This window comes from Macrotis lagotis, chromosome 4, assembly GCF_037893015.1.
Source record: "Macrotis lagotis isolate mMagLag1 chromosome 4, bilby.v1.9.chrom.fasta, whole genome shotgun sequence".
Classification (NCBI taxonomy): domain Eukaryota; kingdom Metazoa; phylum Chordata; class Mammalia; order Peramelemorphia; family Peramelidae; genus Macrotis; species Macrotis lagotis.
The window spans coordinates 112,379,355-112,406,164 of NC_133661.1; the positions used below are offsets into that span (position 1 = coordinate 112,379,355).

At 37.1% G+C, this 26,810-nt stretch overlaps 1 protein-coding gene across 1 annotated transcript in view; it reads right to left on the reverse strand.

Moving 5' to 3' along the window:
- CNNM2 (cyclin and CBS domain divalent metal cation transport mediator 2) overlaps positions 1–26,810 on the reverse strand; it is a 168,401-nt gene that overhangs the window by 53,230 nt on the left and 88,361 nt on the right. The window contains exon 3 of the mRNA XM_074236206.1: positions 1,764–1,907. Within this exon, the coding sequence (XP_074092307.1) occupies positions 1,764–1,907 (144 nt within the window). The remainder of the gene's footprint in view (positions 1–1,763; positions 1,908–26,810) is intronic.

Below are 26,810 nucleotides of genomic sequence, written 5' to 3' on the forward strand. Positions count from 1 at the left end.
GATTATAATTGAACTGAGGAAAATTGAGATTATTGAAAGAGAAGGTGAAGAGAGGAAAAAAGAAAGTCCTAGGTTATACTCACTTTATAGGGAATAAGACATAAACAATTATCCAACAGAGTCTAAAAAGGAATGGCCAAATTAGGCAAGAAAACTAGTAGAGGACAGGGAAAACCCAGAGAACAAAGAACATTCAGCAGGAAGACTGTCAAATAGAGAAAAGTTAATGAAGATGAAGATGGTGAAAAGATCATCATCTCTAGCAATTAAGATATCAGTAAGCTTGAAAAGTTTGAGTTGAGTGATGAGGTTAAAAGTTAGATTGCAAGAAAATGAGGAGTGAATGAAAAGGGGAAAAGTGGAAACAAAGAATATGGACAGAATTTTCCTAAGAGTTTGAAAAGGAAAAGGGGATTAGGATGACAACTAGAGATGATAGGAAATAAGTTTTTATAAGGAAAGATAAAAAATTATAGATAGAGAGAATGAAAGGAGACAGATAAAGAGGAGATCAAGGGCACAAGCAGATGGCCTTGGAGGAGAAAACAACCTCTTCAGCAAAGACTGACTCCCCTACTCAATTAACTCTCATAGTTTCCCATCACTTAGAATCAAATAGATGCTCCTCTAGCTTTCACAATCCTACATAACCTTGACCCAATTTATCTTTTCAGCCTTTATTTACTGCTCTCTCCTCTCATCCCTCAATGTTCTTCAATCCAGACAAACTGTCTGTACTCTATGCTACTATCTCCTTTTTCCATACCTTTGCATAAGGCATCCCTCATGTCTGGAATGCCCTCCTTCCTTCACTCCCCCCCCTCCACTGAATCTTTCCCCTGAACTGCTACATCATCTTCTAAGTGGAACTATTCCTAATCTTTTCTCAAACTATTTTTAACTTATTTGTATTCATTTATATTTATTCTATATTATTATCCTTATGTAGGTCTTTATTGTCTTAGTTAAAATGTAAGCTTCAGAAGGGATTATTTAACTTATTGTATTTGTTTCCCTAATATCAGGAATAGTCTGATATAGAGTAGGCACTTAATGGAAGCTTGTTGAGAGGCTGATTAATTGCAGTAAAGGAGCTGATATTAAGAGATGTTGAGATACAGAACAGATGAGGAGAGAAAGGGGAACTCAATAAAGTATGAAAATTTAATATAAATTGCAAATCTGTAGTGAAATTGATTGGCATACCATTGTATAACATTCCTGCTCTTTATCACAACTTCTCATATTTGCCCTATGGTTCTGAGCAAAGAAATTCAGGTTCTAGGAATGACTCCAAGCTTTTAATCTAACAATTTACTGACCTCATTCACTAGCTCAGCTCCCCACTACTGATTTTTAAGTCATAGTCTACTTAGTTAGAATTAGCTAATATTTAAAAAAACAAGTTATCAAACCCATCAAACAAGAAACATTCAGCAAAGAAAGACTATGGTTATGCAAAGATCAGTTATACCCATGACAATAAATGGACTAATCTTACTGCTCTAGTTAAAACAATGATGGTCTGGTAACTGTTATTACCTGACCCTAACCACATCATTGGTTTTGCCTCTCCTAGGAGCATGGTAACCTCATCAGATTTTCCACCAATATCAAGACTAACATAGAAAAAAACAGATTGTATCAGACTAATTTTAAGCAATAGAGAGGCTATAATAACAAAACCAAGAGAGTCAGCAACCTGGAAAGATGTGGGAGGAAACATTGTCAATGTTAAAGAAATCAAAGGTCATTCTACTCACTGTACAAATCTGTTTCATCTAGGATCTCCGACTTGATGATTTCTTCAATCACATCTTCCAAAGTGACAATTCCCAGAACTTCATAGAATGGATCCCCTTCTCCCTCATTGTTTACCCGCTGCACTATGGCAAGGTGAGATTTACCTTCAGGGAAAAAATAGAGTAGTTTTAAAAATTTCCAAAATTAAATAGAATTTCAGTGCAATTCAAAAAAAAAGTAAAATCAATAATGATTTACTAATATTTTCATGTTGGCTGAGTATTCTGAGCTCTCCAAAAGTGAGGCTCACTAAGCCAAAACAGTGGTCGCCTCTTTTATCAATTTAATTAATGCTTCAGAGTTCTCTCCTTTTTTAGTGTATCTGGTCTTCCACAGTTATCAATTCCCTCGATAGGGAGATCGCTAACATCTGTTCCCTCCTTTTCCTTCCCTCATCTTTCTGCCCCAAGTCTCACAGAAGCTGCCAGATTCATCTTCCTTCTTTCATCATGTCACTCCTCCTTGACTGTGCCTACTTTGATACTTCTGTCCATGCTACTCAGCTCACAAAGACTGCTCATCTCCTTCCTACCCATCCTTCAAGTCCAACACCTTTAAGATCAAGTTATCCAACCTCTTGAAAACCTTATGGAATTATTTCAGCCAGAAGTGCTCTCATTCTCCTTTGAATCTTTATAGCATTTACTGTCTGTATTCTTCAGCTGGAGGTATAGAAACTGAACATATAATAATTTGTACCCTAGTTTTATGTGCCTTTCTCTTTTATACTCACCTTAAACTGTACACTCCCTAAAGGATCCTTATATCTTTCTCCATCACCACTATCCCGAATATCTTGCAAAGGGCTTGAATTACTCAATAAGGACATCTAAGTGATAGTATGGCATAAGGTCAGAGGACTGGATTTGATTCCAGAAAGATCTCAGTTCTTGTTCCATCTCAGACAGCTTATTAGCTGTATTACCCTACACAAGTTGACATCTGTCATCCTCAGGTGCTCATCTGTAAAACGAGGGGGGTTGGCATCCAGTCTCAATGGTCCCTCTTAGCTTGAAACCTATTTTTATATGTCTCTGAACCTATAACAAACAGAAATTTTCTCAAACTCCACCATAGATCCTACCTGGTATATATGGAGCATCTATCTATATCTATGTAGATATATATATATATATATATACATACACACACACACACACACACACACACACACACCAGGTATATATGGAGCATCTAAAACAAATATGTCACCACTTTTTTGTGAAACATCAGAAGATGGCATTTAGCTATGAAATAAAGAGAATTTAGGGGCAGCTAGGAGGCGCAGTAGAAAGAGCACAGGCCCTGGAATCAGGAGGCCCTGAGTTCAAATGCAACCTTAGACACTTAATAATTACCTACCTGTGTGACCTTGGGCAAGTCAATTAACCCCATTGTCTTAAATAAAAATTTTTAAAAAGAAATTAAAAAAAGAAATGAACTTTTTTAACTGTTATGATTTCAGGTCTAGATAGAAGGCATTTGTCTTTTACATTCCCATTTTCACTTGTTATTGTTCTATCATGATTAGACTATAAAAAACCTATGCTTGGGGCAGCTAGGTGGCGCAATGGATAGAGCACCAGCCCTGGTGTCTGGAGTACCTAAGTTTAAATCTGGCTTCAGACACTTATTACCTAGCTGTGTGGTCTTGGGCAAGTCACTTAACCCCATTGCCTTGCAAAAACCTAAGAAAATAAAAAACAAAAAAACCCCCTATACTGGCCATTTCCATCTTTATCCAAGAAAACCTGATCATTATATGACAAAATGGCCAGGTGTTTCTTCTTTAAAGAAAGTATGACAGGGCAGCTAGGTGGCACAGTGAATAGAGCACTGGTCCTGAACCTGAGCTCAGGTCTGGCTTCAGACACTTATTAATTCCCTAACTGTGTGACCTTGGGCAAGTCACTTAACCCCATTATCTTATTTTAAAAAAAAATAAAGAAAGTATAGCAAGGGCCATTCCACTGAATATATGTGAAGGTAGTCCTATGCTCTGTCCCTTGCTAAAGGACAAGTGAAACCCATCAATTCCTGATTGGCCCTCTAGTGTTCCCTTGACTAGTGGTACGGCTTCCAGATCATCAAGACTGAGATTCAATCAAGAAGAAGCAACCCTATCAGTAGGATGTAATAACTGAAAAAGGTTTTCTAGGTCACATCCAGGGCATCTCTTTTGCAATTCCAGAATTTTCCCTCCCCCCCCTTTCACAAAGGCCACAGTGGCCCAGTGAACATATGACAATGGTGAAGAATAAGGGTTTGCCAAGGTAAACTTGACATAGGACCTCAAATCTTCTAAGCACAGCTCACTAGACAGTTATCCCATGAGATGAACATTTCCAGGTTCAGTGGTTACTTTGTGAATCTGAGAGATTCAGAGTTCCTAAGTCAGAACTGGTTGCCCAGCAGGAGATAACTTCTGCAACTATATCTTTTTCAGAGAAAATGACCACAACCAGGAGTATGCAAAGATGGAAAAGACTAAGAAAATCCAAGTTGATGTTACAGCCTGACCCGAAAGATCATAATTTCGTGAGTTGATTAGACAGTACAATTTGGGAGTGAATACAAAATATCAGCAGTATCACAATAGATTGTTTCATATTGAAAGTATTTACTAATGCACATTTATGAACCTTAAGTGTTTGATATATTTATTCTATGGTAAAGGAAATAAATGCTCCATGCCTCACACCTACCACTTTGAACAATGAGCACCTTTTGAAAAGCAAGCACAGGTTTTATATCTGCCAGCATTAACAAATTCTTCCCATTGGAGAAGTTTTGTTTTAGAGATTTCCCTCTCTTCATCCAAGACTCTCTGAGGTAGTGGCTTAATGAGCCAGAGAGAAACAGTAAAAGGCTTTTCTACCTCCCCATCTTTGCAATTAGGATCTCTCTAGGATGAATCCAGGTCTGTAGGAGTCCCTTATTCGAGGAAACCCCATGGGTCATGGGTATCAAAAGTTCATTAAAACTACAGGTTCAGTGAGTTTGTCTTGTGACCTCCAGCTGAGCTTAGACTACAAGACCAGGACTGCTCAGGCTCTCAACACTAATAATCCCTTAGAAATTGGCTATGGGTCTAGAAACAGTTCTGTTCTCCCAGTACTCCTCTTAACCTGTGACCCCAGAGAGGCTTCTAAAGGGGCCTGAGAAGATTACCCCAAGAGCTTAGTTCCTTTGACTTCGACCCCTATCTAGGCAATCATGTCTACAAGCACAGAAGTTCAAATTGTTAGACAAACAGGCATCCTAACAATTTCCATCTCAGACTCACTCATGTTCAAAGAATGAAAATATTTTGAGCAAATTAGACTAGGGAGGAAACTTATCAAGGACCGATATAAACACTACATCAGGTCAAGCCTATTCAGTCCGGTAAAGTTTTTCACATCTGCTTTCCCAGGGACCCACCATAAGCAGTTAAAAATTCTTGGTGAATGCTGTCTGTCGAAAGTTACATTCTTTTGCTATTCCCAGCTTGTGATCATTTAAAAGGAATTTTCCAAAGCAAGGTCTAATATTAGACTCAAAATGAAGTTTCCATTCCTCTGAGGTGCTATTCTCACAAAGTAACTACTGAATAATCTGATTGTCTTGGAGCAATTCGTTTAAATGCAGATGGACATATTTTAAATACCAACCCCACAACACCAAGAGACCTGAAAGACCATACTCAAGAAGAAATTGTTCAAAGGAGCTGTGCTTTTTAAAATGTAAAATTACTGAAAGGATTAAAGCAATGACTAAAGTCAAAACCCATTTTTTTTCCTCCTATCTCACTGTCTGTCATCCATTCCCAATTCTATCAAAAGCTTCCCTGGCTGGTCCCTGGGGCCATAATCTTTTTGTTTGCTTTGAGATTGCTGTTAAAACATACATAGTACTTTCTCAACCTTTCCTCTTCCCTGAACAAAAATGGGTCCAGGAAATGAGGTCTTCTTCCCTGCATTAACAATTTCCAAGAATGACAATGCAATTTATTTTTAACTGTATCTCTATCTGCTGCTAAGAGCAATTGTTCTGACTAAATCAAGGTATTCATCAAAAGGGAAATGTCCAGGTGAATTTAAGAGTTGAGTTACTATGAATAAATCAGAAATATCTGCAGGTTCAGAAAATAAGAGGAATTGAGTTCCACCAAGACCCTTCTGGATTCCAAACCTGAAAATAAGGAATTGCTAAGAATTTAAAAGTTTAGAAGGAAGGACTTTGGGGAAACTGATCAGGAACTGATAAGATTCCAGGATTAAAAGAAAAAGACAGAGAACAATAATAGCAATTATCTGACACTAAAGGTAAATAGAGCAATTAGATCATATAACCTGGAGACTCGATGTCTGTGAAATACAGTGTGCATGAAACACATGTAGCATAAATTTCTTTTCCTAGTGAGCAAGTGATAAAGTCATTCTTTATTGAATATTTAATTTTTCTAATTATATGCAAAGGTAGTTTTCAACATTTATCTACTTGCAAGTTTAGGAGTTCTACATTTTTATAGCACCCTCCCTCCCCCCCCATGGCATGAACAATCTGATAAAAATTGTATATGAACAATCGTGTTTACCATATTTCCATATTGGTCATGTTATGAGAGAGGAAATAAAACTATGGGGAAAAAAAACATGAGAAAGAAAGGAAAAATATAAAAGAAGTTTTTTAAAAAAATGAACATAATATGCTTTGCTATGCATTCAGAACCCAGTTTTTCCTCTGGATGTGCATGGTATTTTCCTTAACAGATCTCTCAGGATTGTCCTTGATCACATCACAGAATTGCTGAGAGGAGCTGCATCCTTCATATTTAATCATCTCACAGTGTTAACGTATATGATATTCTCTTGGTTCTGCTCCCTTCACTCAGCATCAGCTCATGCAAGTCTTTCCATGTTTCTCTAAAATTCAACTGAGTCATTCTTACCAAGCCATGAGAGATAAGGGTCTAACCCTGAACCCTTACAGTGGTTTGGGGTTCTCCTGAAATTTCTCCCACCCAGCTGATTCCCAATTCCCCCTTTCCATTGTCATCTTCAGGTATGAGGTTCTGAAAGTGGGACCATTTCCTGCAATGCCATAAAGGAGAGAATTAAATTGATTAAATATTGTCTAGTCCAATTTACTCATTTTGCACTAGATTTTGCTTTTATGGATCCATCCAAGTCAGTCCTTCCTTGCACTTCCAGCAAAGAAGGAAAGGGATTTATCTCTTTTCCCTTCTCCCCTCCCACTGATACTACTGGGGCTCACAATAAACACATGCCTGTGGCTATCTATCTACAAGTATCTACCCAGGCAAGTGCAAGATGACTGTGACTTCTGCTTTATATTTCTTTACCTGATCCTGAGAGATGGATATCTCCCATTTCAGCAACTACTTTTTGAGCTTCAAAGTTCCTGACTGCTGGAGGGTACCTCTTCTCCGAGGAGATGACCACTGAGCCTCCACCTGGTCCTGCTCCCTGACTTCATTGATAAGTGATTTGCTCATGTTCACATAAATAGAAAATGATTGAAATGACAATGAACTTCTCAATCTCAACCCAGTGATCTTTTGAGTGAACCATACCCCAAAGCATTCATTTGTCATCCCCATCAGTAGTGAGCATTCCTCTCAGACTTCAAAATACTGTTTTATATACCTCTAAAGCACATATACTATTTTATATGTTAAGAGTTATTTGTCTATGTGTCTTCACGGGCTAAGTCGTTATGTCCCCAGCTGGGGGCCTTTATGCCAAGTACAATTCCCAAAATTCTGTTTCAGCTAGAAGGACAAAAGATATAAAGTTGACAGAATCTCAGATTTGGAAGAGATCTCTGAAACTACCAGCTTGTTTAAGCATAATCTGAACAGGATTTCTCTGGAAATACTCAAAACAACAACACTAAGAGCTGATCAACTATGATCATCAACTCTCAGCAGTTCAGAGATCAAGGATAACCCTGAGAGACTTGCCAGGGATCGTGCCATCCACATCTGGGGAGGGGGGACAGTATCTGAATGTATACTTATGTTCACTTTTTAAAAACTTCTCTTATGTTTTTGCTTCTTATCTCATGGTTTTCTTTCTTTCCCCTTAGTTCTAATTCCTCTTACAAAATGACTACTATATAACTATATTAAAAACAAAGGTACATGTACAACTTTTACCAGACTGTTTGCTGCAATGGGGAGGGGGAGAAGGAAAAGGAGGGTGGTAGAAAAATGTATAACTCAAAAATTTGCAAATGAATGAAAAACTATCATAGTATGCAATTGGAAAAATAAAATTTCAATTAAACAGCAAAAAAAAAAAACCCAACACCTTGTCATCCAGTCTTTTCTTGGAGGCTTTTTTTTTTGCTCAAGGTCATACAACTAGGTAATTAAATGTCTAAGGTCAGATCTGAACTCAGGTCCTCCTGACTACAGGGTCCATGCTCTATCTACTGTGCCACTTAGCTGCCCTCCACTTAGAGACTTCTTAAGGAAGAAAGTCTAATGAATAAGGGGGAAGAGAAAGCCACAGAATCAAGGCCATCTCCCTTTTCAAAATAAGTGTGCAGAGAAAAGTATTAACTCCCAGAAGCAGAGTCCACTTCCCTGCTCACCTTTTGAGAGAGATGCTTGCCTAGACATTAGCAGCTTTGTTAAAGAGGACTCTAGGAAGTATGGTGCACCCTACAAGCAACAACCAGGCTCCTGAACATGTTCATATTCACAAAAATAGAAAATCACTGAAATGAACAATGGGTCTTCTCAATCCCAACCCAGTGATCTTTTGAGTGGACCATACCCCAAAGCATTCATTATTATCCCTGTCAGTAGGGATCATTCCTCTCACACTTTCTTCAAAACACTGTTTGAGTGACTTTCAACTCTTCAAAGTTGAGTTGGAGAGAATGTAGTGTTAATTAGGAGGTGATGAAATAGCCCTGGCCTCCTCTCCTGCTCTGCCAAAAATACAAGGGGAGAGAGAATTTGGTTTCAGGATGGTCTTGGGGGGGACAGTTTAAGAACATTTGCTGTTTATGTTCCTTTCTTGCTATTGGTGTTTCTATTCTAATGAAACTGTCCTTTTGTTGTGGGGGACCAGATGTAGGGATGATGAAATTTAGAGAAAAAACAAGGCTGGGGAACAAGCTCTGATGGGACTTCAGAAGCCTGAGAACAGAGGCTCTCTCTCTACCTATGCCTGCTGCTTCCTCTGTAGCTAAGGAACATGCATGTGTTCAAAATGCAGTCCCCATTTTCAACCATCTCCCAGTTGCAGCTTTTTCTCCAAGCTTCCTTATGTCTCTTATGGAAGACCCTGTCTCCACTGTGAACAAGAGCTTTCCTAAACTCTAAAGCCCACAACTGGCCTCAGATGGTCACATCTGGTCTTTCCAGGCCAGAGCACAAAGCAGACACCTTCTTCTCTCCTCAGCCAGCCCAAGATCACCTTAGTTCTTTTGGTTAATTAATATCCTATGTGGCTTCATATTGACCTTGCAGACCACTTAAACCTTCAAACTCTTTTTGACAAAGTGCTGCATTATCCAAAGCTCCCTCATTTTGCATCTGGGAAGTCAGTTTCCTGAAGTCAAGCATTCAACTTTACTTTTATAATCTTATCAGATTCTGCCCACTTTCCTAGCCAGTCAGGATCCAGAAATTTTTTTCTATTATCCCAGAGTTATACCCAATATCCTCAAGTGTCTGTGTGTGTGTGTGTGTGTGTGTGTGTGTGTGTGTGTATTTCTCTCCCCCTGGCTCCCCCACCAAAAAAAGAAAAGACACTAGCACATTGGAAAGCTTCTTTTTAAAAGGCTAATGATTGCAAAAAAGCACAATCAGGATTTTTTTTTTAAGATAATGTGAGCCAAAATGAAATTTGTTCCAATAAGAATCATTAAAGGCAGCTAGCGGTATAATAGATAAGAGGGCTGGACCTGGAGTCAGGAAGACCTGAGTTACTCTACCTCTATTTGTCTCAATTTCCTTCACTCTCAAATGGAAATAATAATAGCACCTACCTTGTAAGGCTTGTTGTGAGGATCAAATGAGATCATGATTGTAAAAAGTGCTAACTGAACTTAGAGTAGGCACAATACAAATGCTTATTTCCTTCCCTCCTCTTCTGGTCAATATTGAAACACATGATTTTTCTATTTAAGCTTGAAAAGAAGGAAATCATCCTGCTCCAAGGAAAGCAGGTTTTACCGTCAGTCAGCAAACCTGGCCTGTCCATTCTCTCTGTGTTAGCAGAAGCAAAGAAGAAATGGATTTCCTGTCACAGAGATCCTTCAGTCTGGGAGCCAGAGCTGTGGTGGGAGTCAACTGAATTGCACCTGATTGTTAAATTTTCAGTGAGAGCTTCTTACAAGTTAGAACTGGGTAAGTGCTACAAATCAGGCTTGGTTTATTGTGCAGTTGATTGCCCTGACTTAACAAAGACTTGGAGGAAATGTAATAATGTCAACTGAACTTTTATAGAGTTTCTCACATGTACATATTTTGTTCCAGAAAGCTGATTGTTAAACATTTATCAGAATCCTGCTTCTGTTGGTTACTGGCAAGGCAAGACAACAGACATGTATTAAGCCCTTAACAAAAAGCTTAAAGAGAAAATTTTGAAGATATTTTGGACAAGTTGTTTACACAGTTAAAAGCTCTCTGTGAATCAGATTAAGTGCCAGGATTCAGGGACACAATTTTGAACTTCCCTGAAATAATGTCAGGTTCAGAATATCTTCAGCAAATATCTGTATCCATGCCTTTATTTAACAAAGGATCAACCCAAGTGCCAGAACCTCTGACCCTTTCCTCCTTCCCCTTCCTTCTGAAGATGGGTCAGAAAGGGCAGGGCTGGCAGATCCATCCTTCATTCATCATTCACATATCCAATAAATGGTCATTAAATGCCTATGAGGTGCCAGGCATTCTGTTAGATATTAGAGTTACAAAGACAAAGACAAAACAGTCTCTGCCCTCAAGTTTACACTTCTCCTAGAAGTAAATAACATGCACACAATAGGTAAAAAGAAAATATTGCACACAAAGTAACACTGGGAGGAGAGGCCCTCACATGTTAGGGGAAAACCTCTAATATAAGAAGCAGCTTTTTAGTCCAAAATGCAGCCCAGGGTCCACAGTGCAAAATTATGTGGCCCCCTGTGGGTTTACTAAATATTTTAGTAAATAAAGCCGAGCTACTGGAGAGTTCTCACTAAACTGGAAAACTATAATATAATAAATAGAATGTCTATTATTTCAATAAAAGCTTTTAAAAGTAAGATGGGACAGCTCTGATCTGTTTCATAAAAGTATAAAACAGATTGTGTGATCCTGAGTATTTTACTTTATCCATTTACAAACATGATGCTGAGAAGGGGTTGATAGCCTTCACTAGGTTGCAAGAGTCTAAGACATTCATAAAGTGAAGAACCTCTGGGCCATGGCACTTCCTCATACTTCTGTAGCTTAAAACTTGAATATGGAAACATCTTAGAGCTATTCCAAAATGACAAAGAAGTTGAAACTTGCATTGGAAGATTGGAGTACCCACAATGACAAAATTTTAAATCATTGAAATATTGCAGAAGTAATAAAATCCAAAGTGATCAACTTATTTGTAAATAGTCAAGGGAAAGGGAGACATGATTAACATTTTTTTATATAATCTGGTCAAAATAATTCCAATATTTGCTAAACTAAATTGAAATTATTTAATTAAATTAAATACTCAAATCACCTGGATAGTGGAAGGAACTCTATTCCATTTGGGGACAGCTGTTAAGTTGTTCTTTTCAATGAATCAGAATCTCCCTTCCTAAAAATCAACCTATTACTTTTAGCTCTGCTCTCTAAGCCTAAACAGAATAAATCTAATCTTCCTTTTCATATAGCAACACTTCAAACAAATGAAAAGATAATGTATATAAAATTTCTTTACAAATTTTAAAATATTACACAAATATTAGTTACTATCATTATCATTATTATTACTACTATTTCACCAAGTTGGGTTTTTTCCTTCCAGGTTTCACATCTTCAGTTTCTTTTAACTTTTCTCATGATCCTGGCCACCTCTCACTCCAGCTTCTCAACATCCTTCCTAAAATGATGTGTTCTAAACTGGTCACAACTGTTGGATTAAGGGGAAGGGATAGGGAGGGATTGTACAACTTTCCTTGACCTGGGCTCTTTAGCCTTGTTTATGCACCATGGCCTGGCCTTCTCCCTCAACCAGCACTGTCTAGGTAAGCCCAGGGACCCCTTCTCAGAACAGTGTTTTTAAGTGAATAGGACACAATCCATAGGAAACACATCATATTACAAAGGAAAAAAAAAATCACACTTAAATGCAATTTTCCATTTTTTTTAAGTTCGTAGACCCAAGTTTAAGAATCCCAGAATTAGGGTTTTGGGGGCAGCTAAGTGGCACAGTGGATAGAGCACTGGCCAGCCCTGGAGTCAGAAGGACCTGAATTCAAATCCAACCTCAGACACTTAGTAATTACCTAGCTGTGTGACCTTGGGCAAGTCACTTAACCCCATTGACTTGCCAAAAAAACAAACAAACAAACAAAAACAGAATTAGGGTTTGGGTGTTGTTTATTGAAATTCAACTTTTTGGTTTGATTTCAAGTATTTTGAAATCAGGAGGCCATCTCTGACAGCCCCATGGATAAATCTGTTTATCTCTATTGAGTACCAGTTTCTTCATCTATAAAATGGGGTTAATACCAGTACTAGCTCATAGTCTTGTGGGGGAGACACTTGATCACCTTAAAACATTAGCTAAATATAAAAGTTGCTATTTTTATTACTGGTGGCTATTACATGCTGCTGACATATCTTAAAGTTGTAGTCCACTAAAAACCGAAGTTTACTCAAGTCACTTGACCTAAAACTTTGTTTCCTTTAATTATAAGCCTTTTCTGCTTATACCACCAACATCAGCCATGAGTTCCATCTCTGTGTGTACATATGGAGAGGAAGGGAACAAGCCTTTTTAAAATATCCTTATATACCAGCTACTATACTAAACACTTTACAAATATCATCTCATTTTTTTTGTCACAATATCCCCATGAGGCAGGTGTTTTATTATCCCCATTTTACAAGTAGACAGAGGATTAAGTGATTTGCCCAGGGTCACACAGCCAGTAAGTATCTGAGATCACATTTGAACCCAAGTCTTCCTGACTTGAGGAACTGGGTTTGGATAGTATGGCAGTGTTGGGGGAGAGGGGAAGGGAAGGGACAGTAAATGGAATTGAAAGTTGAGAGTCCATGAATATAGTACCCTGAAAATCCACTATGCTACGAGTCACTGCAAAACAAAGTACCATACAAGGTTGAGGAAGAGACTCCCTGTATACTGTAAGTGGGTCCTTTTTCTGATCTAAGTTCTCAATCTAGTTTGAGTATTGGCTTGCTGTCCTTACAAGGATTAAACTGAGCAGTCTGACTCTCCTAAAGGGAGATGTTCAAGTTCACTTAGGGGGACAGCACTTGGCTATTTCTGGACCATTTAGATCTAAAAAAAACTCTATTTCACGAAAGTAGCTCCTTTACCTTCACCATCCCTCAAGAACGAAGCACATTTTTCCAATTGAATTTTCCCACCATAAAAATACTCTAGAAAATGTGGCAGCTCTTAAAATAGTACTATACAAACAATGCATGAGTGTATATATAGAAACATTTGCTGTATATAGAAGTTGCCGGTTGCAATTCATAAATAATTCTGTTCTAAGAGACAAAAAGCTGCCAAGAGTTTTACTACATTCAGAAGCTCAGAGAGTAGATTTCTTAGGCTCACTGACCAGCAAGTCCATCAGCATTTAATCCACACTGGGAAACCAGGATGACATATTGCTCAGAAACAGCTCTAAAAGACCAAATGGTAGTGACTGACCTAAGTGGCAAAAGAGAACCAAATTATTGGGTGATGGTGGCCAGATAGAAAATACCCACTAGTGCAAATATTTCAGGGCTGGAGACTCAAAAGGCACTATTTCCCACTGATTCAACAGTTTTTCTATTTTTTAAGAGAATATGGTTTTTCTGATATTCTGATTTTTCTGATACTTCTAATTTGAGCAAAGGGTAATGGCTATATGTCCTAGAGGACTTTTCCCTTTTCTCCCAGCTAAAACAGGATCCTTCCCACTTTTCCTCTTTAGCCCTTCATCCCCAAGCTCATCCACTTCTGATTTAAATGAGCAGAGGCAGTAGTGAGGCTCAGATTAGCATAATTGATTAAATTTTTTAAAACAATGAATATAAATTTTCTTTTATTTGGCTCCATGGAATGGCTTTTTGTTATATGAAAAAAATAAGAGAATAAATCTTTTGAAAACAATTGTGCAACTTGATGATTAATGGAATTAAAAGTTCTATAAAATTTACATTTGACAAGAATATCAAAAACGGTCACCAAGGCAGATCAGCATTCTATCTAGCTCAAAACTCAGGCTACAACAAAGGTATCAAGAGAAACCCCTATAGGAGAGACAGAAAGCTCAGAATCAGAAAGGTATCTGATTCGCTCCTGGAGATGAGCTGGATGACTGGTGGAGTGGGCACTACTGTGTTTGGTGCCAATCCCTGGGTATACAACTTCTGGCAATCAAGAAAATTCCTCTCATGGGCGGCTTCCATTCCAATGAGGACAACACATAGAGGGAGCAGGAGTGGAGCAAACAGACTGGGATGATCCACAGGGGACTCGTCAATCAGGAAAGCAGAATGGCACACCAGAGATGTATCAGGCAAGGTGGTCTCAAAGCCTCCATCACATGCAGCACTCTCTTGTACAGTCAGGTCAACAGGGGTATTGTAAGTGGTGTTTCATTGCTTAATGTGTAAAATGGTACTTTGGTTTGTCCTGAGCATTCCACCTCCACCTAACTTTGGAGTTCTAGTCATGCCCACTGAAGCTCTTGTTCCTACTCCTCCTCTTCTTCCCACTACTGGGGCATTCCCACTCACAACACCTCTTTAGATGTTGCCCCCTTTTGCCAATTCTCCCTCCTCTGGGGCTTGTCAGTACTGTGCTTACCTCCTATCTCCCATTTCTATTCCTTCTGTCCCATACTTCATGCACTTAGGACCAGGATTTCATTGCCTTGATTAGTCCTTGATAATTTCATCTGAAAAAGGCACTCTCTGCTTTATATCATGATGAAAAAAAAAGTCAGAAGGACTGACTCTCTCTCTCTCTCTCTCTCTCTCTCTCTCTCTCTCTCTGTTCCTTGATTATAAAATAAAGGTCTTCTTGAGATAACATGTAATAATCCCTATTATATTGGTATATTGTAGAAATTGAATAAAATAATAAAAACCCAGTACAACTGGGGTTTGTATAAAATCTCTCTGGTTTCAATATATCAATAGAATTGCTCTTGCCTTCTCTGAGGTCCCCAATTTCTAATATTCACCTTCAGTAACTATCATATTTATTTTGTTTTCTCTGAATATATTATTCTCTGCACCATATTAATAGATATGTGTCACTACCAAAAGAACAGAAAATTCTTGAGAGCATCGAGTAGGTATCTCATACTTGCTGAATGATTGACCTATTGCTTGATAGTACAAATGCCAAATGGTTCTAGAGATGGGGATTTTATTTCCCAAATAGCTTTGTTCTCCCTTTGAGTTTCATTAGGCAATGAATTACAGTTCTTTATGCCCAAATAGCAATAAAGCTGATTATACTCTTTGACCCAGCTATATTAATACCAGGCCTATATCCAGAAGAAGTCATGAAAAATGGGAAAAGTCCCACATGTTCCAAAATATTCATAGCAGCATTTTTATAGTGACAAATAATGAGAAATTGAGAGGATGCCCATCAATTGGGGAATGGTTGAACAAGTTATGGTATATGAATGTTATGGAGTATTATTGTTCTTTAGGAAACTATGTATGATTGACCTCTAGAGAGGCATGTAATGAATTACAGGAACTGATGCTGAGCAAAGGGAGCAGAACCAAGAGTATAAACATTGTGAGTTGATCAGCTCTGATGGATGCATCTCCTCTTAGCAGTTCACATCTATGACAACCCTGGGAGACCTATTATGGACAATTCTATCCACATCAAGATGAAGAAAAACAAAAAACAAAACAAAACAAAAAAACTACAGAATTTGAACGAATACTATGTTCATTTTTTTTAAATTTCTCTAATGTTTTGCAGATGAGATTCATGTTTTACATTGCACTAGAAGACATTTGAAGTCTCTCCCAACCTTGAGATTTGATGATTCTGCAACCCAAGTTTTTAGTTTACCAGCTCTGTGACTCATCATGTCACTTCCCTCTCTATAGTTAAAGTTTTCTTAAATATAAAATAAGAGGTTAGACTGAAGATGTCTGAGGTTTCTGCTAGCTCTTAAATCTATTCCACTGAATTCTAATTACTGCAAAGATGACTGTCTAAACAGAGGTAAATGACCATCTCCTGCATATCTATTCCAACAAAACTCTAAAATGTTCACCAAAATAAATAAGATCAAGAAATCCATTGAGAAATTATAAAAGTGACTTCTTCTTTGGCATAAAGCCCCAATTCAAGAACTAAAACTAGAAAGACAAGTAAAGAGCAAGCTAGATACTAACCAGTATAAATACTATTACGGATCTAGGAGATGCCTCCAAATCCAATCTACAACAAAAGAACAATTCTAAAATAACAATAAGTAGAAACTAAAAGGAAAAATATTTTCTACCAGAAGAATAAATATCAAGAAGAAATGCAAGGGGCAGCTAGGTGGCACAGTGGACAGAGCACAGGCCCTGGAGTCAGGAGTACCTGAGTTCAAATTGGCCTCAGACACTTAATAATTACCTAGCTGCGTGGCCTTGGGCAAGCTCCATTGCCTAGCAAAACTAAAAAAAAAATGCAGAGATAAAATTAAAGTTCTGGAGAAAAATTAAAAGTTTAATTTTTAAAAAATAGTTTAAAAAAAGAAAATAGTAGACCTGACTTCAATGAAAGATTTTCTGGGAACTAAAAAAGACCAGACAAATCAGTGACTCCATGAGATAGCATCAAATATTAGGGGGAAAAAATCAAAAGATAAAAAAATAGAAGATATGAGGCATCTGATATCAAATTTCTTCTGCAGGAAAACAAAATAAAAATCACTAGATTAACTAAAAAACCATTAAAAAACCATTAAAAACAATTCAGCATGTGAAGAGGGCAAAATGAAGACAGATTACTTCCTGAAAGAAATCTGAAAAGAAAGTCACAGAAATGTCATAGTCAAAAGAAACAATTCCCATGTCAAAGAAAAGGAGATTGCAGGTATCTAGAAATAAGGATTTCAAATAAGTACTATGGTTAGGCACACACAAGACCTGAGAGCTCCTACTAAAAACCAGAAGTGATCTTGAAATATAATATTCTAAAAGGCAAAAGAAATCAACTTACAATCAAGTATGTTGCAATTTTATCTGCAAATTTTAGGTTATAAAGCTACAGAAGAAAAAATAAACCTTCAATGGAAGAGGACTTTCAGGCATTTCTTATGCCTGAAAAGGAACTATGAAATACAAACACAAGTCCTGAGAAACCCTAGAAAAGTAAATTTATTTGAGCATTTAGAAGAAGCTATATGATAATGCAGTACTAACATTTTAACAGAAGAAACAAGTGTCTCTTCAGAACTTTGAATTACTTAAAAGTTAGTGTCTGAGGCCACATTTGAACTCAAGACTTGCTAACTCTAGGCCTGGCAATCACTATCCAGCTGAGTATCAGATATAATTTTTTTAAATCAATAACTATTTTGATTTGGTAATACTATTGGGTACCACAACTTCTGCCACTTTTATAAACATGCCCATGACACAATCACTGCCAACTTAAAGCAAAAAAGATCCATAAAGATCATCTCTTTTAGATCATCTCAGGAAAATGAGATTCAGAGAAATCAAATGACTTGTCCAAGGTCCCATCAGTAGTAAATAACCAGGATTAAAAAACCCAAATTCTTCAGCTCCAAATCCAGTTCTCCTTCCGCTGTATCCCACTGAGTTCCACTCTTTCCCTCTCTAGCCTCGGAGAGTTCATTAACCTCTCAGAACTCTGAAATACTCATCTCTAAAATGGTTTCAGATGAACTCTGCAGTCAAATTCTGTGACAGCAAATACTTTTTATTCCAGGTTGCAAAGTTATTATGTGACAAAAACTGAACAAGAGCCCAGTATTGTATTCAAAGTCACAAACTAAAGTTGCCTTTTTCAACTAGTCTATTTTTTTTTTCGAGGCTTAAAAGTGCTTTTGATCATATCTGTGTATGTCATTTAAGATCTTATTTTTATTTTGTTCAGTTATTAGAAGGACTGAATTTCAGGTCTTCTTGCAACTAGGGCATCCAGCACTATTTTCAGTTGTAGCAGGAAAACTTTTCATATTTAAATACTCCTCTACTATACAAACCAAGTAAGCATTTATTATATAGCGACTTCATGACCAGAATTGCTAAGTTCTTTATGAATTTTAAAAATATCACATATACTATATACATATACACATATATGCAAATATATATCTGTAGATATACAAATATAGAATTACATACAAATATAGATGTATGTGTACATAAATACACATATATAATCAAAGAGATAATATAAAGAATGGAATGATTTATGCATGTCAGATGCTATGCTAAGCACTTTACCAATATTTCATTTGATACTTATTCATATTACAAATGGATTTTCTGCTTTGCAAAAAAAGTTTTTTAATGTTTCTTGAATTATTTTTAATTTTTTAATAGATCATTTATAGTGAGGTTCTCTGAGAATTGAAAGAACCCAAAGCTGAGGACTAGAGTCTGAAAATGACTGTCTATAGATAGAAAAATAGGATTGGGGAAAAAAAATCTGAGATATCTAATAGGAAAAAAATCCAATAGGAAAATAGGATGAGAATAATAAAAACAATCCATAAACTTGGAAGAGACTGAGTATAAGTTCCTGATTGCTAGTGCTGGTTAAGGGTTAAAGAAAAAAACATACAGAACTGGAATGTCACTGCGAATGTGACAGAGCTGTGCAAAGGAGAGACTCACCCCAAGCTTTATTTAGTCAGTATAAGTAATACTTTTTAAACTAAATTCTTCCTCTGATTCCTCATCCTTGGCACGTAAGCAGCTCTACTTTCCTGAAGGCAGTACAAGTAAAGCACAAACCTTGTCAGAGATGTCCAAAGAGAAAAGGGTTAGAGAAGATGGGCCAGGAAGTGCAAAGTCTGTCTGTGGAGGATCAGTCCAGCTAAATAGCACTGGGCTTGCTTATTAAGTCTGTCCTCTTGCCAGTTTAGCTGCCAGTTAATATAGTAATAAGTACTTTTGTTACTTGTCACAGCCAACTCATGAAATAACACAGGAAGGCAAGGAAGGACTATATTCTACATTGATAGACTGAGTACTCACAGATCCTTAAAGAATGAAACAGTTCAGTATCAACAGAAACAACTCATACTGTAATCTTTCAGGCAAGCACAATTCTCTAATAAGGTATTCCTCAATAGCCATCCTCAAAGTAATTAGAAAACAGCTACAAAAGAGAAAAGTGAGGATCAGATTTAGTTTTATTATTCCAATACGGAGATAAATAATAATTGAAATCGAAATGAAAGAAAAACGACCCAGGTTTTGTAAAATATAATCAGCAACCATGCATTGACAAATAGTCCTGTTTGTTTCTTTATTCCCTTCTGCACTTTTTTGAATGTTTAACTTTTTTTAATGTTTTGTTGCTGTTAATGATCACAAAGTTGTATCTATTGTTTGCATTGTTCTTTTGACTTTACTTTCTGACTCTGCATCATTTCATATAGGCCTTCCAATTTTTTTGTTCTTCATATTTACTTTTTCTTATGAAGAGAGGATAGTGCAATAGTATGACATTGTATCCACATACCATGATTTGTAAGCCATCCCCCATCTTTAGATACACACATTGTTTCCAAAATGCTGCTAGTACAAATAATGCTGCTATGAAGATTTTTGTGTAGGAATATCTTTTTTCTCCTGTCTATAATATTCTTAGGGGCTGCTTTGTAGCTCTTACTGTATAGATCAATATTGTTTTCCAAAAAGGCTGAAAGAATTCATCATTCTGCCAGTTAGGTGATACTGTTCCTGTTTTTTAGACAACTACACCAGCACTGAATTTTACTGGTTTCAATCATCTTTGGGAAATGGTCCCATTCTTACTGATCACTCAGCAAATGTGTTTATAGAGTTGAAATGTTACATCCTCAGCAAGAAGGCCCTCCCAGCTCAGTGTTTCCTGACACATACAAGATGTTCATGGTTTCAAAAAAAGAGACAGCAAGCCAAAGAACCTGGGTAAGCATAAGGAAAACCCAGACTTAGCAATAGTTACTATTCAAAAGCAAGAAACCAGGCCATTTATTCCTATCAATTTACCCAAGTGGAACATCTAATTAAAGACAGGCCCCTTTGGCCTTCTCCCCCAATATCAGGCTTCTAGGTAACCAGTAAGAGATAGGCTCATATTCCCATTCCACAACAGTGTTTCTCTCTCTCTCTCTCTCTCTCTCTCTCTCTCTCTCTCTCTCTCTCTCTCTCTCTCTCTCTCATTGTTCTATACTTGCTGCCAGATGAGTTAGTCACAAACTAGAAATGGTACAATTAGTAGGAGACTCTGGTCATAGTTTAGATTCATGAGAAATACTCATGACCAGAAGGAGCAAAGATTGAAGACCTTTCCCATCAGCCTTTCTCCCTTCCAGAGTATTTAAAGATTAGGAATCTTGAGGGCATGGGACTGTTTCCTTATGAATTGTGCAGGACATCTCTACTTTGTCTTTTTGGGTGGTCTGGAACACTGTACACACTTTGGAATGTTTTCCTAGTTAAATGAACAGTGATGGGAAACATAGCTGGGACAAAGCTAAAATCTTAGAGAGGATGGAAACCTAATCATCCTTTTCTTAGGAGGCAGGTAGCATTTCTACAGAATTTAGGATTTTGTTTTGGAAATCAAAAAATCTATTTCCATAATTTCCTCTAGATTTCATAGGGTTGGAAAATCATAACCAATTACAATGGTTAAGAATAACAGGTCAACAGCCCTAATGCAAAGAGGATATTTTTAAAAGAACATGAACTTCTACTGCTACAAATCTTCATACTGACAGATTAATGTAGTCTACCCTATGCTGCAGGGGATTTAAATCTGAGTATCAATAATCAAATTAACACTTTGCTGAGAGTAAAAGTATATTGATTTCTGTATAATATGAAGAGGCAAGATCTAAAATACTACCAGATGAAAAAAAAATTTTTTAAAGATGTTACTAGTATAGCCTTGTAAAAATTTCAAGAGGACATTAATTATATTCTAAGCTTATAATGTTGTTTAGTGAATAAAACTGCTGAAGAAAATACCTTATGTATTTTCTCTATTTTACTCAAGCAACATATTTTTAAGGAAATAAATGGAGTTATCAGCTCATTTTTCACATCAAGAGTCAGTTGGTTAATTTTGTTTGGATACAATAAATAGATACAAATTCTCTATCTCAGAGACCCTATATCCAAAATTTTTGTCCAGCAGTCTACACTTTGGAATGAGAGAGTGGGGCTACTAGGTAGGAGTAATGAGAATCTAGATATTCAATTATGAATATTTGGTCATCTCTAGTGAAGAAAAGGCCAAAACTCACATAATCTTCTAATTGTGCTTTGGGAATCTCTAGTGTTATTGGTGGGCATATTCCTTCCACCAATGTACAGCCCAAGCCCTCTATAACTTCAAAGAGGGTCTTTAAGAATTGTTTGAAACATTAGGGGAAAAAAGTTATCTTATGTAATTTTACTATCTCATACTTTATTTTTCTTCCTTAAGAATATGATTTGTCTGTCATCACATTCAACTGAGATCAATGTATAACATGGAACCAATGTAAAGACTAACAATAATGCCTTCTATGGGGGGTAGGGGGAGGGAAGCAAGAATGGGGGGAAAATTGTAAAAACTCAAAATAAATAAAATCTTTCTAAAAAAATTATTTGAAACAAAAAAGGAGACATCCTGTGACCAACCAGGTGATGAGCCTCTCCCAGAACTTGGGGGAGAAGGAAGGGGAAGAGTCCAAACATTTACTCCTTGTTCAACAAGTGCATAATCTGTGAAAGATACTGTGCTAAGCTCTTTACAGATATTATCTCATTTGATGGTCACCACAGTCTGATCCTCTGACAGTCCATTACTGAGTCCATGCTCCAAACCTTTTCAACTTTCCAAGAGGGCCAACCAGCCAGAGCTGGTGGTTCAAGCCACAATAAGGCATCATAATTTCATGAAAATCTGCTGAGAATTCAGGCCTTGCTGCCATCAAAATTCTGCCCAATAACCTAGCATTTAAGGGTGGGAATCAATAAAAAAAATAAAGCTATATATCTATAGGCGAGCCATGAAACATTTCAACCTCAATCAATAAAAAGAAAATAATAAAAACCTAACTTACCAACCACACAGGATTATTATGAGAATCAAGTAAGATCATAAATGTAAAATTACTTTGAAAACTGTAAAAAGTCACACACATAAAAAGAGAGGATAGTGTTGAACACTGGAAAGAGAGCTGGCTCTGGAGTCAAAGGTCCTAGGTTCAAATCCAGCTGATATTGACTCATTTTGACCTCTGACACTATCTGTTCAGTAGTAAGTGACTTCTTCAGATCTGAGTTTTCTCTTGTGTAAAATGACAGGGTCTCTGAGGTCCTTTCCATCTCTAGATCTACGATCTTATGATTAGTATTATTTCTTACTGCAATTACAAGATACAGTGGAAATAAGTTAACAAGTATTTCTTTGTGCTTATTAAGACCCCAGTGCTAAAAACTGGGGGGTACAAAGAAAGGCAAAAGTAGTCCAGGCTTTCATAGAGCTTCCATTTCAATAGGAGAGACAACATGATATACCAATAGGCACAGAGCTGATGAAAGGAAATCTTAAGAGGGGAAGGCACTAGCAGCTGGAGGGACATGGAAGGCCTCCTACACAAAGTATCACTTGAGTCAAGTTTAGAAAAAACCTAGAGAAGTTAGGAGGTGGACAGAACAAGACAACATTCTGGGCTTAGGAGACAGGCAGGGTGAAAGCTAGAGATGGGAGAGCATTAGATCTGAAGTCAGAACCTGGGCTCTGCAATTGCTTCTATGACCTTGGGCAAACCACTGCCCTCTGAGTGAGCCTATTTTCTCATCTGCAAATTGAGACTTGAGCCAGATAATCACTAAGGGGCCTTCTGTCTCCAAGTCTAGGATCTTATTCTAGGAACATGGAATTTCATGCTCTATCCTATGATACAGATCACAATCTCTTGGTATTTTAGGAGATGGTCTTTGTGAGTTGATTACCTCCATGACACAAGAAAATATGATAGAAGAGAGTTAGACAAAAGATTATAATTATTATTATTTAGAAAGCCTCAGGATTTTATTGTTAAAGCTTTTCCTTTTCTGAATGGCATAAAGTCTGTGTGTCTGTGTGTGACCCTCCCCACCTTCCTTTCTGTCTCATCTCTCTCTCTCTCGCTCTCTCTCTCTCCCTCCCTCCCTCCCTCCCTCTCTCTCTCTCTCTCTCTTCCACTCCCCCCCCCAACCTATTAGGAAAATAGCACATCCAAAGTGTTTTTTCTAATCAAATCTTGTGTCTGTCCTCAAATGTTTTAATGTTTGATTTTTGTTACCTCTTAGAGAACCGAAGAGGGCAAGGAGGAGGAGGAAAGTAGAAGGTAGTGGTACCCACTCATTCAAAGATCTGTAGCAGCAAGAAATGGGGTTTGTAGCAGGGTGGTACCAATGTCTAATATTACAGGCAGGGCCAACCCACATCTGGCAACTACAAATGATTTTCCAAACTAGTTGCAATGCTGAATTCAATTTGTACTGATTATGTGCCAAACCTTATTAAAAGTCAGAAGACCAACAGTGTCCTATTATCAAATGTTTGGGAGCCTCAATAGCATGACTCAGACTAAGTTTGGGAACCTAATGGGCACTCGAAAAAAATTGTCAATTAATAGAAAGATGTGCTGACTGGATCCACTAAAATAATAATAAAATTAGTTAACATTTACATCATGCTTTAATATCTGCAAAGTGTTTTATAAATAGTACCTCATTTTAATCCTATATGTAACTATCAATATTGTAATTTTTTTATAATTCAGGAGACAAATCATAACTTGCTTTTTTTTTTTGCAAGGCAATGGGGTTAAGTGGCTTGCCCAAGGCCACACGGCTAGGTAATTATTAAGTGTCTGAGACCGGATTTGAACCCAGGTACTCCTGACTCCAGGGCTGGTGCTTTATCCACTATGCCACCTAGCCACCCCATAACTTTCTTTTGATACATATCTTTTGTAAACAAAGCTATTATAGTTATTTTTAAGATGTTATTCCCTCAGGGCGGCTAGGTGATGCAGTGAATAGAGCACCGGCCTTGGAGTCAGGAGTACCTGGGTTCAAATCCGGTCTCAGACACTTAATAATTACCTAGCCGTGTGGCCTTGGGCAAGCCACTTAACCCCATTGCCTTGAAAAAAAAATCTAAAAAAAAAGATGTTATTCCCTCTTTATCTCATTCTTAAATTTCTAATTTTCTAAAATTTCTATATTTTATGATATACATATAGTGGTACATATTTATAATCTCTAAATTTTGTGTATGTTTTATGATGTACATATAGTGGTACATATTTAAAATCTCTAAACAATTGGAAATGTGTTAAAATATTTTATTTCTAGGAGTGCACAATCAAAAAAACATTTGGAGACAATGGCTCTCAGGTCCAGGAAAGTAGATTTCAAATAAAGAGATGAAAACTTTTTAGAAACTAAAGCTGTCTAACAATGAAATCACAGAATTATACAATCTCAGAGTTGGAAGGGATCTAAAATGTAATCTAACTCTTTACTCTCTATTAATCCAGAGGAGAATATAATGGAACAACTGTATCTTTCAAGTTGAACACTATAGTTCTCTAAATGCTTCCTTGCAGAATGAGAGCTTTGTTGTTTGTCCTGTTGCACAAGAGTAGCATATTGAAGCCCACTAAAACCATCCACTTTTTTTCTATAGGAACATTTGTCCAGCTTTGTAACAACCAATTTTGTACCAAAGTATAAAACCATATTATGTATCTTATCAAATTTCATCTTCTTCAATTCAACTGACTGTCCCAGAAAGGTCTTTTTGGATTCCTTGGGTCAGCCATAGGTTTCACAAACAAACCACCACTAAAGCTGTCATAGAGAAGGCAGCTGTTTCTATCAGGTTGACACACTCTTCATCAAGATGGACCACTATTTGTTTCTACTTCTTCTGACCATTCTGGGATGACCTCTCTCACATTTGATGTCAGCTGTGGATCACTTTCATTATTACTTGGTCCCTAAGAAACTGCTTTCTCCAAAGATGAATGGGTTGCCCTGTAAAGTGGTATACTTCCCATTCCTGGAAGTCTTCAAACTGAAAACCATATGACCCCCTTCTTAGGGATTACAGCAAAGGGAACCCCTGCAGAAGCAGGGAAATTGATGACCTAGGTGACCCTAAAGTCCCTTCTAGTTTTAAGACTCATTACTCTGAAAGCAATCATATGTCTTTTAAAGACTATTAGGTTTTGAAAAATAAACATTCCTATGAAGTGGTACTGGAATATTCCTTGTTCTCCATTGTCACTTCCAGACTCCTCTGCTACCTTCATCCAGTTTCAAAGTCCAATAAATCAAAATTTTTCATCCCATCCAAATTATGGTAGCTATTGAAATACCAAACCCCAGGTCATTCTCCTTCCTTTTGAAAGGGGATTTATTACCTGGCTCACCATCCACCTTGACTTCCCAAACTCTACCCTTATACTTGAAGACCTTAATTTCTATTTATATTCTTCAACCTCCTTAAACACAATGACCTGTTCCTTCACTACATCTCAGCCACACATAGGACTGATCACACACTCAATCTTATCATACATAATTCACAAGTGTTCCTTTTCTACATTAGTAGAAGCTCTAACATTCTTCTATTTGACATCATTTCTTACCATTCCATCTCTCCCTATGACTTATCCTACTAGACCTCTTATTCATCTCCCCACATTCAGTACTATCATTACACTTGCTCACTTCACTTTCTTCCCTCTCCAATCTCAATCCAAAGAATTAGCCATTTTAATCCTATATGTAACTATCACTTATTATTGTAATTTTTTTATAATTCAGGAGACAAACCATAACTTGTTTTTGATACATATCTTTTGTATCTTTAGACTGTCCTTGATCCTGAATCCTTTGATTCTCTCCCAACTCTTCAAAGCTTCTCTACTTCTGTCAAAGGCACCATCAGCCTTCCAGTTTTGAGGCTCATAATCCTGGCATTATGTTAAATCTTCACTTTTCTTTATCTCATCTATCCAACCAGAATAATCAAATGGACAGATCCCACCATGGGTATATTTATTTGTCTTCTGTAGAAGGACCCAACATTAAAAGTAGTTGTGCTAAAATCTTTCAAGTGGTTTTCTATAATAAGGAATCCATATCTCAGTACAATAATAAGATGGAGATTATAAATTCCAAATAGAACCATAAATTTGGTTTCTAATTTAATGTCATTTTTGCACCAAATAGGAAGTTCTAACACCTGAGGTATATCATGAATCTATAGAGTAGAGGTTCTTAATTTGAGATCTACAGACTCCTGCCCCCAAGTGGTACATGGATAGATTTTAAAGAATCTGTGAACTTAGATGGGAAAATATTACATATTTATTTCAATACAAATGGTTTCCTTTATAATCATATCTATTTTATGCATTTAAAAATAGTGTTCTGAGAAGAGGTTCATAGGCTTTACTGGGCTATCAAAGGAGTCCATGATACAAAAAAAAAAGCTAAGAATTCTTGCCCTACAGGCAGATTTCAGGAAATTTGGACAGACTTTCATGAAGTGATA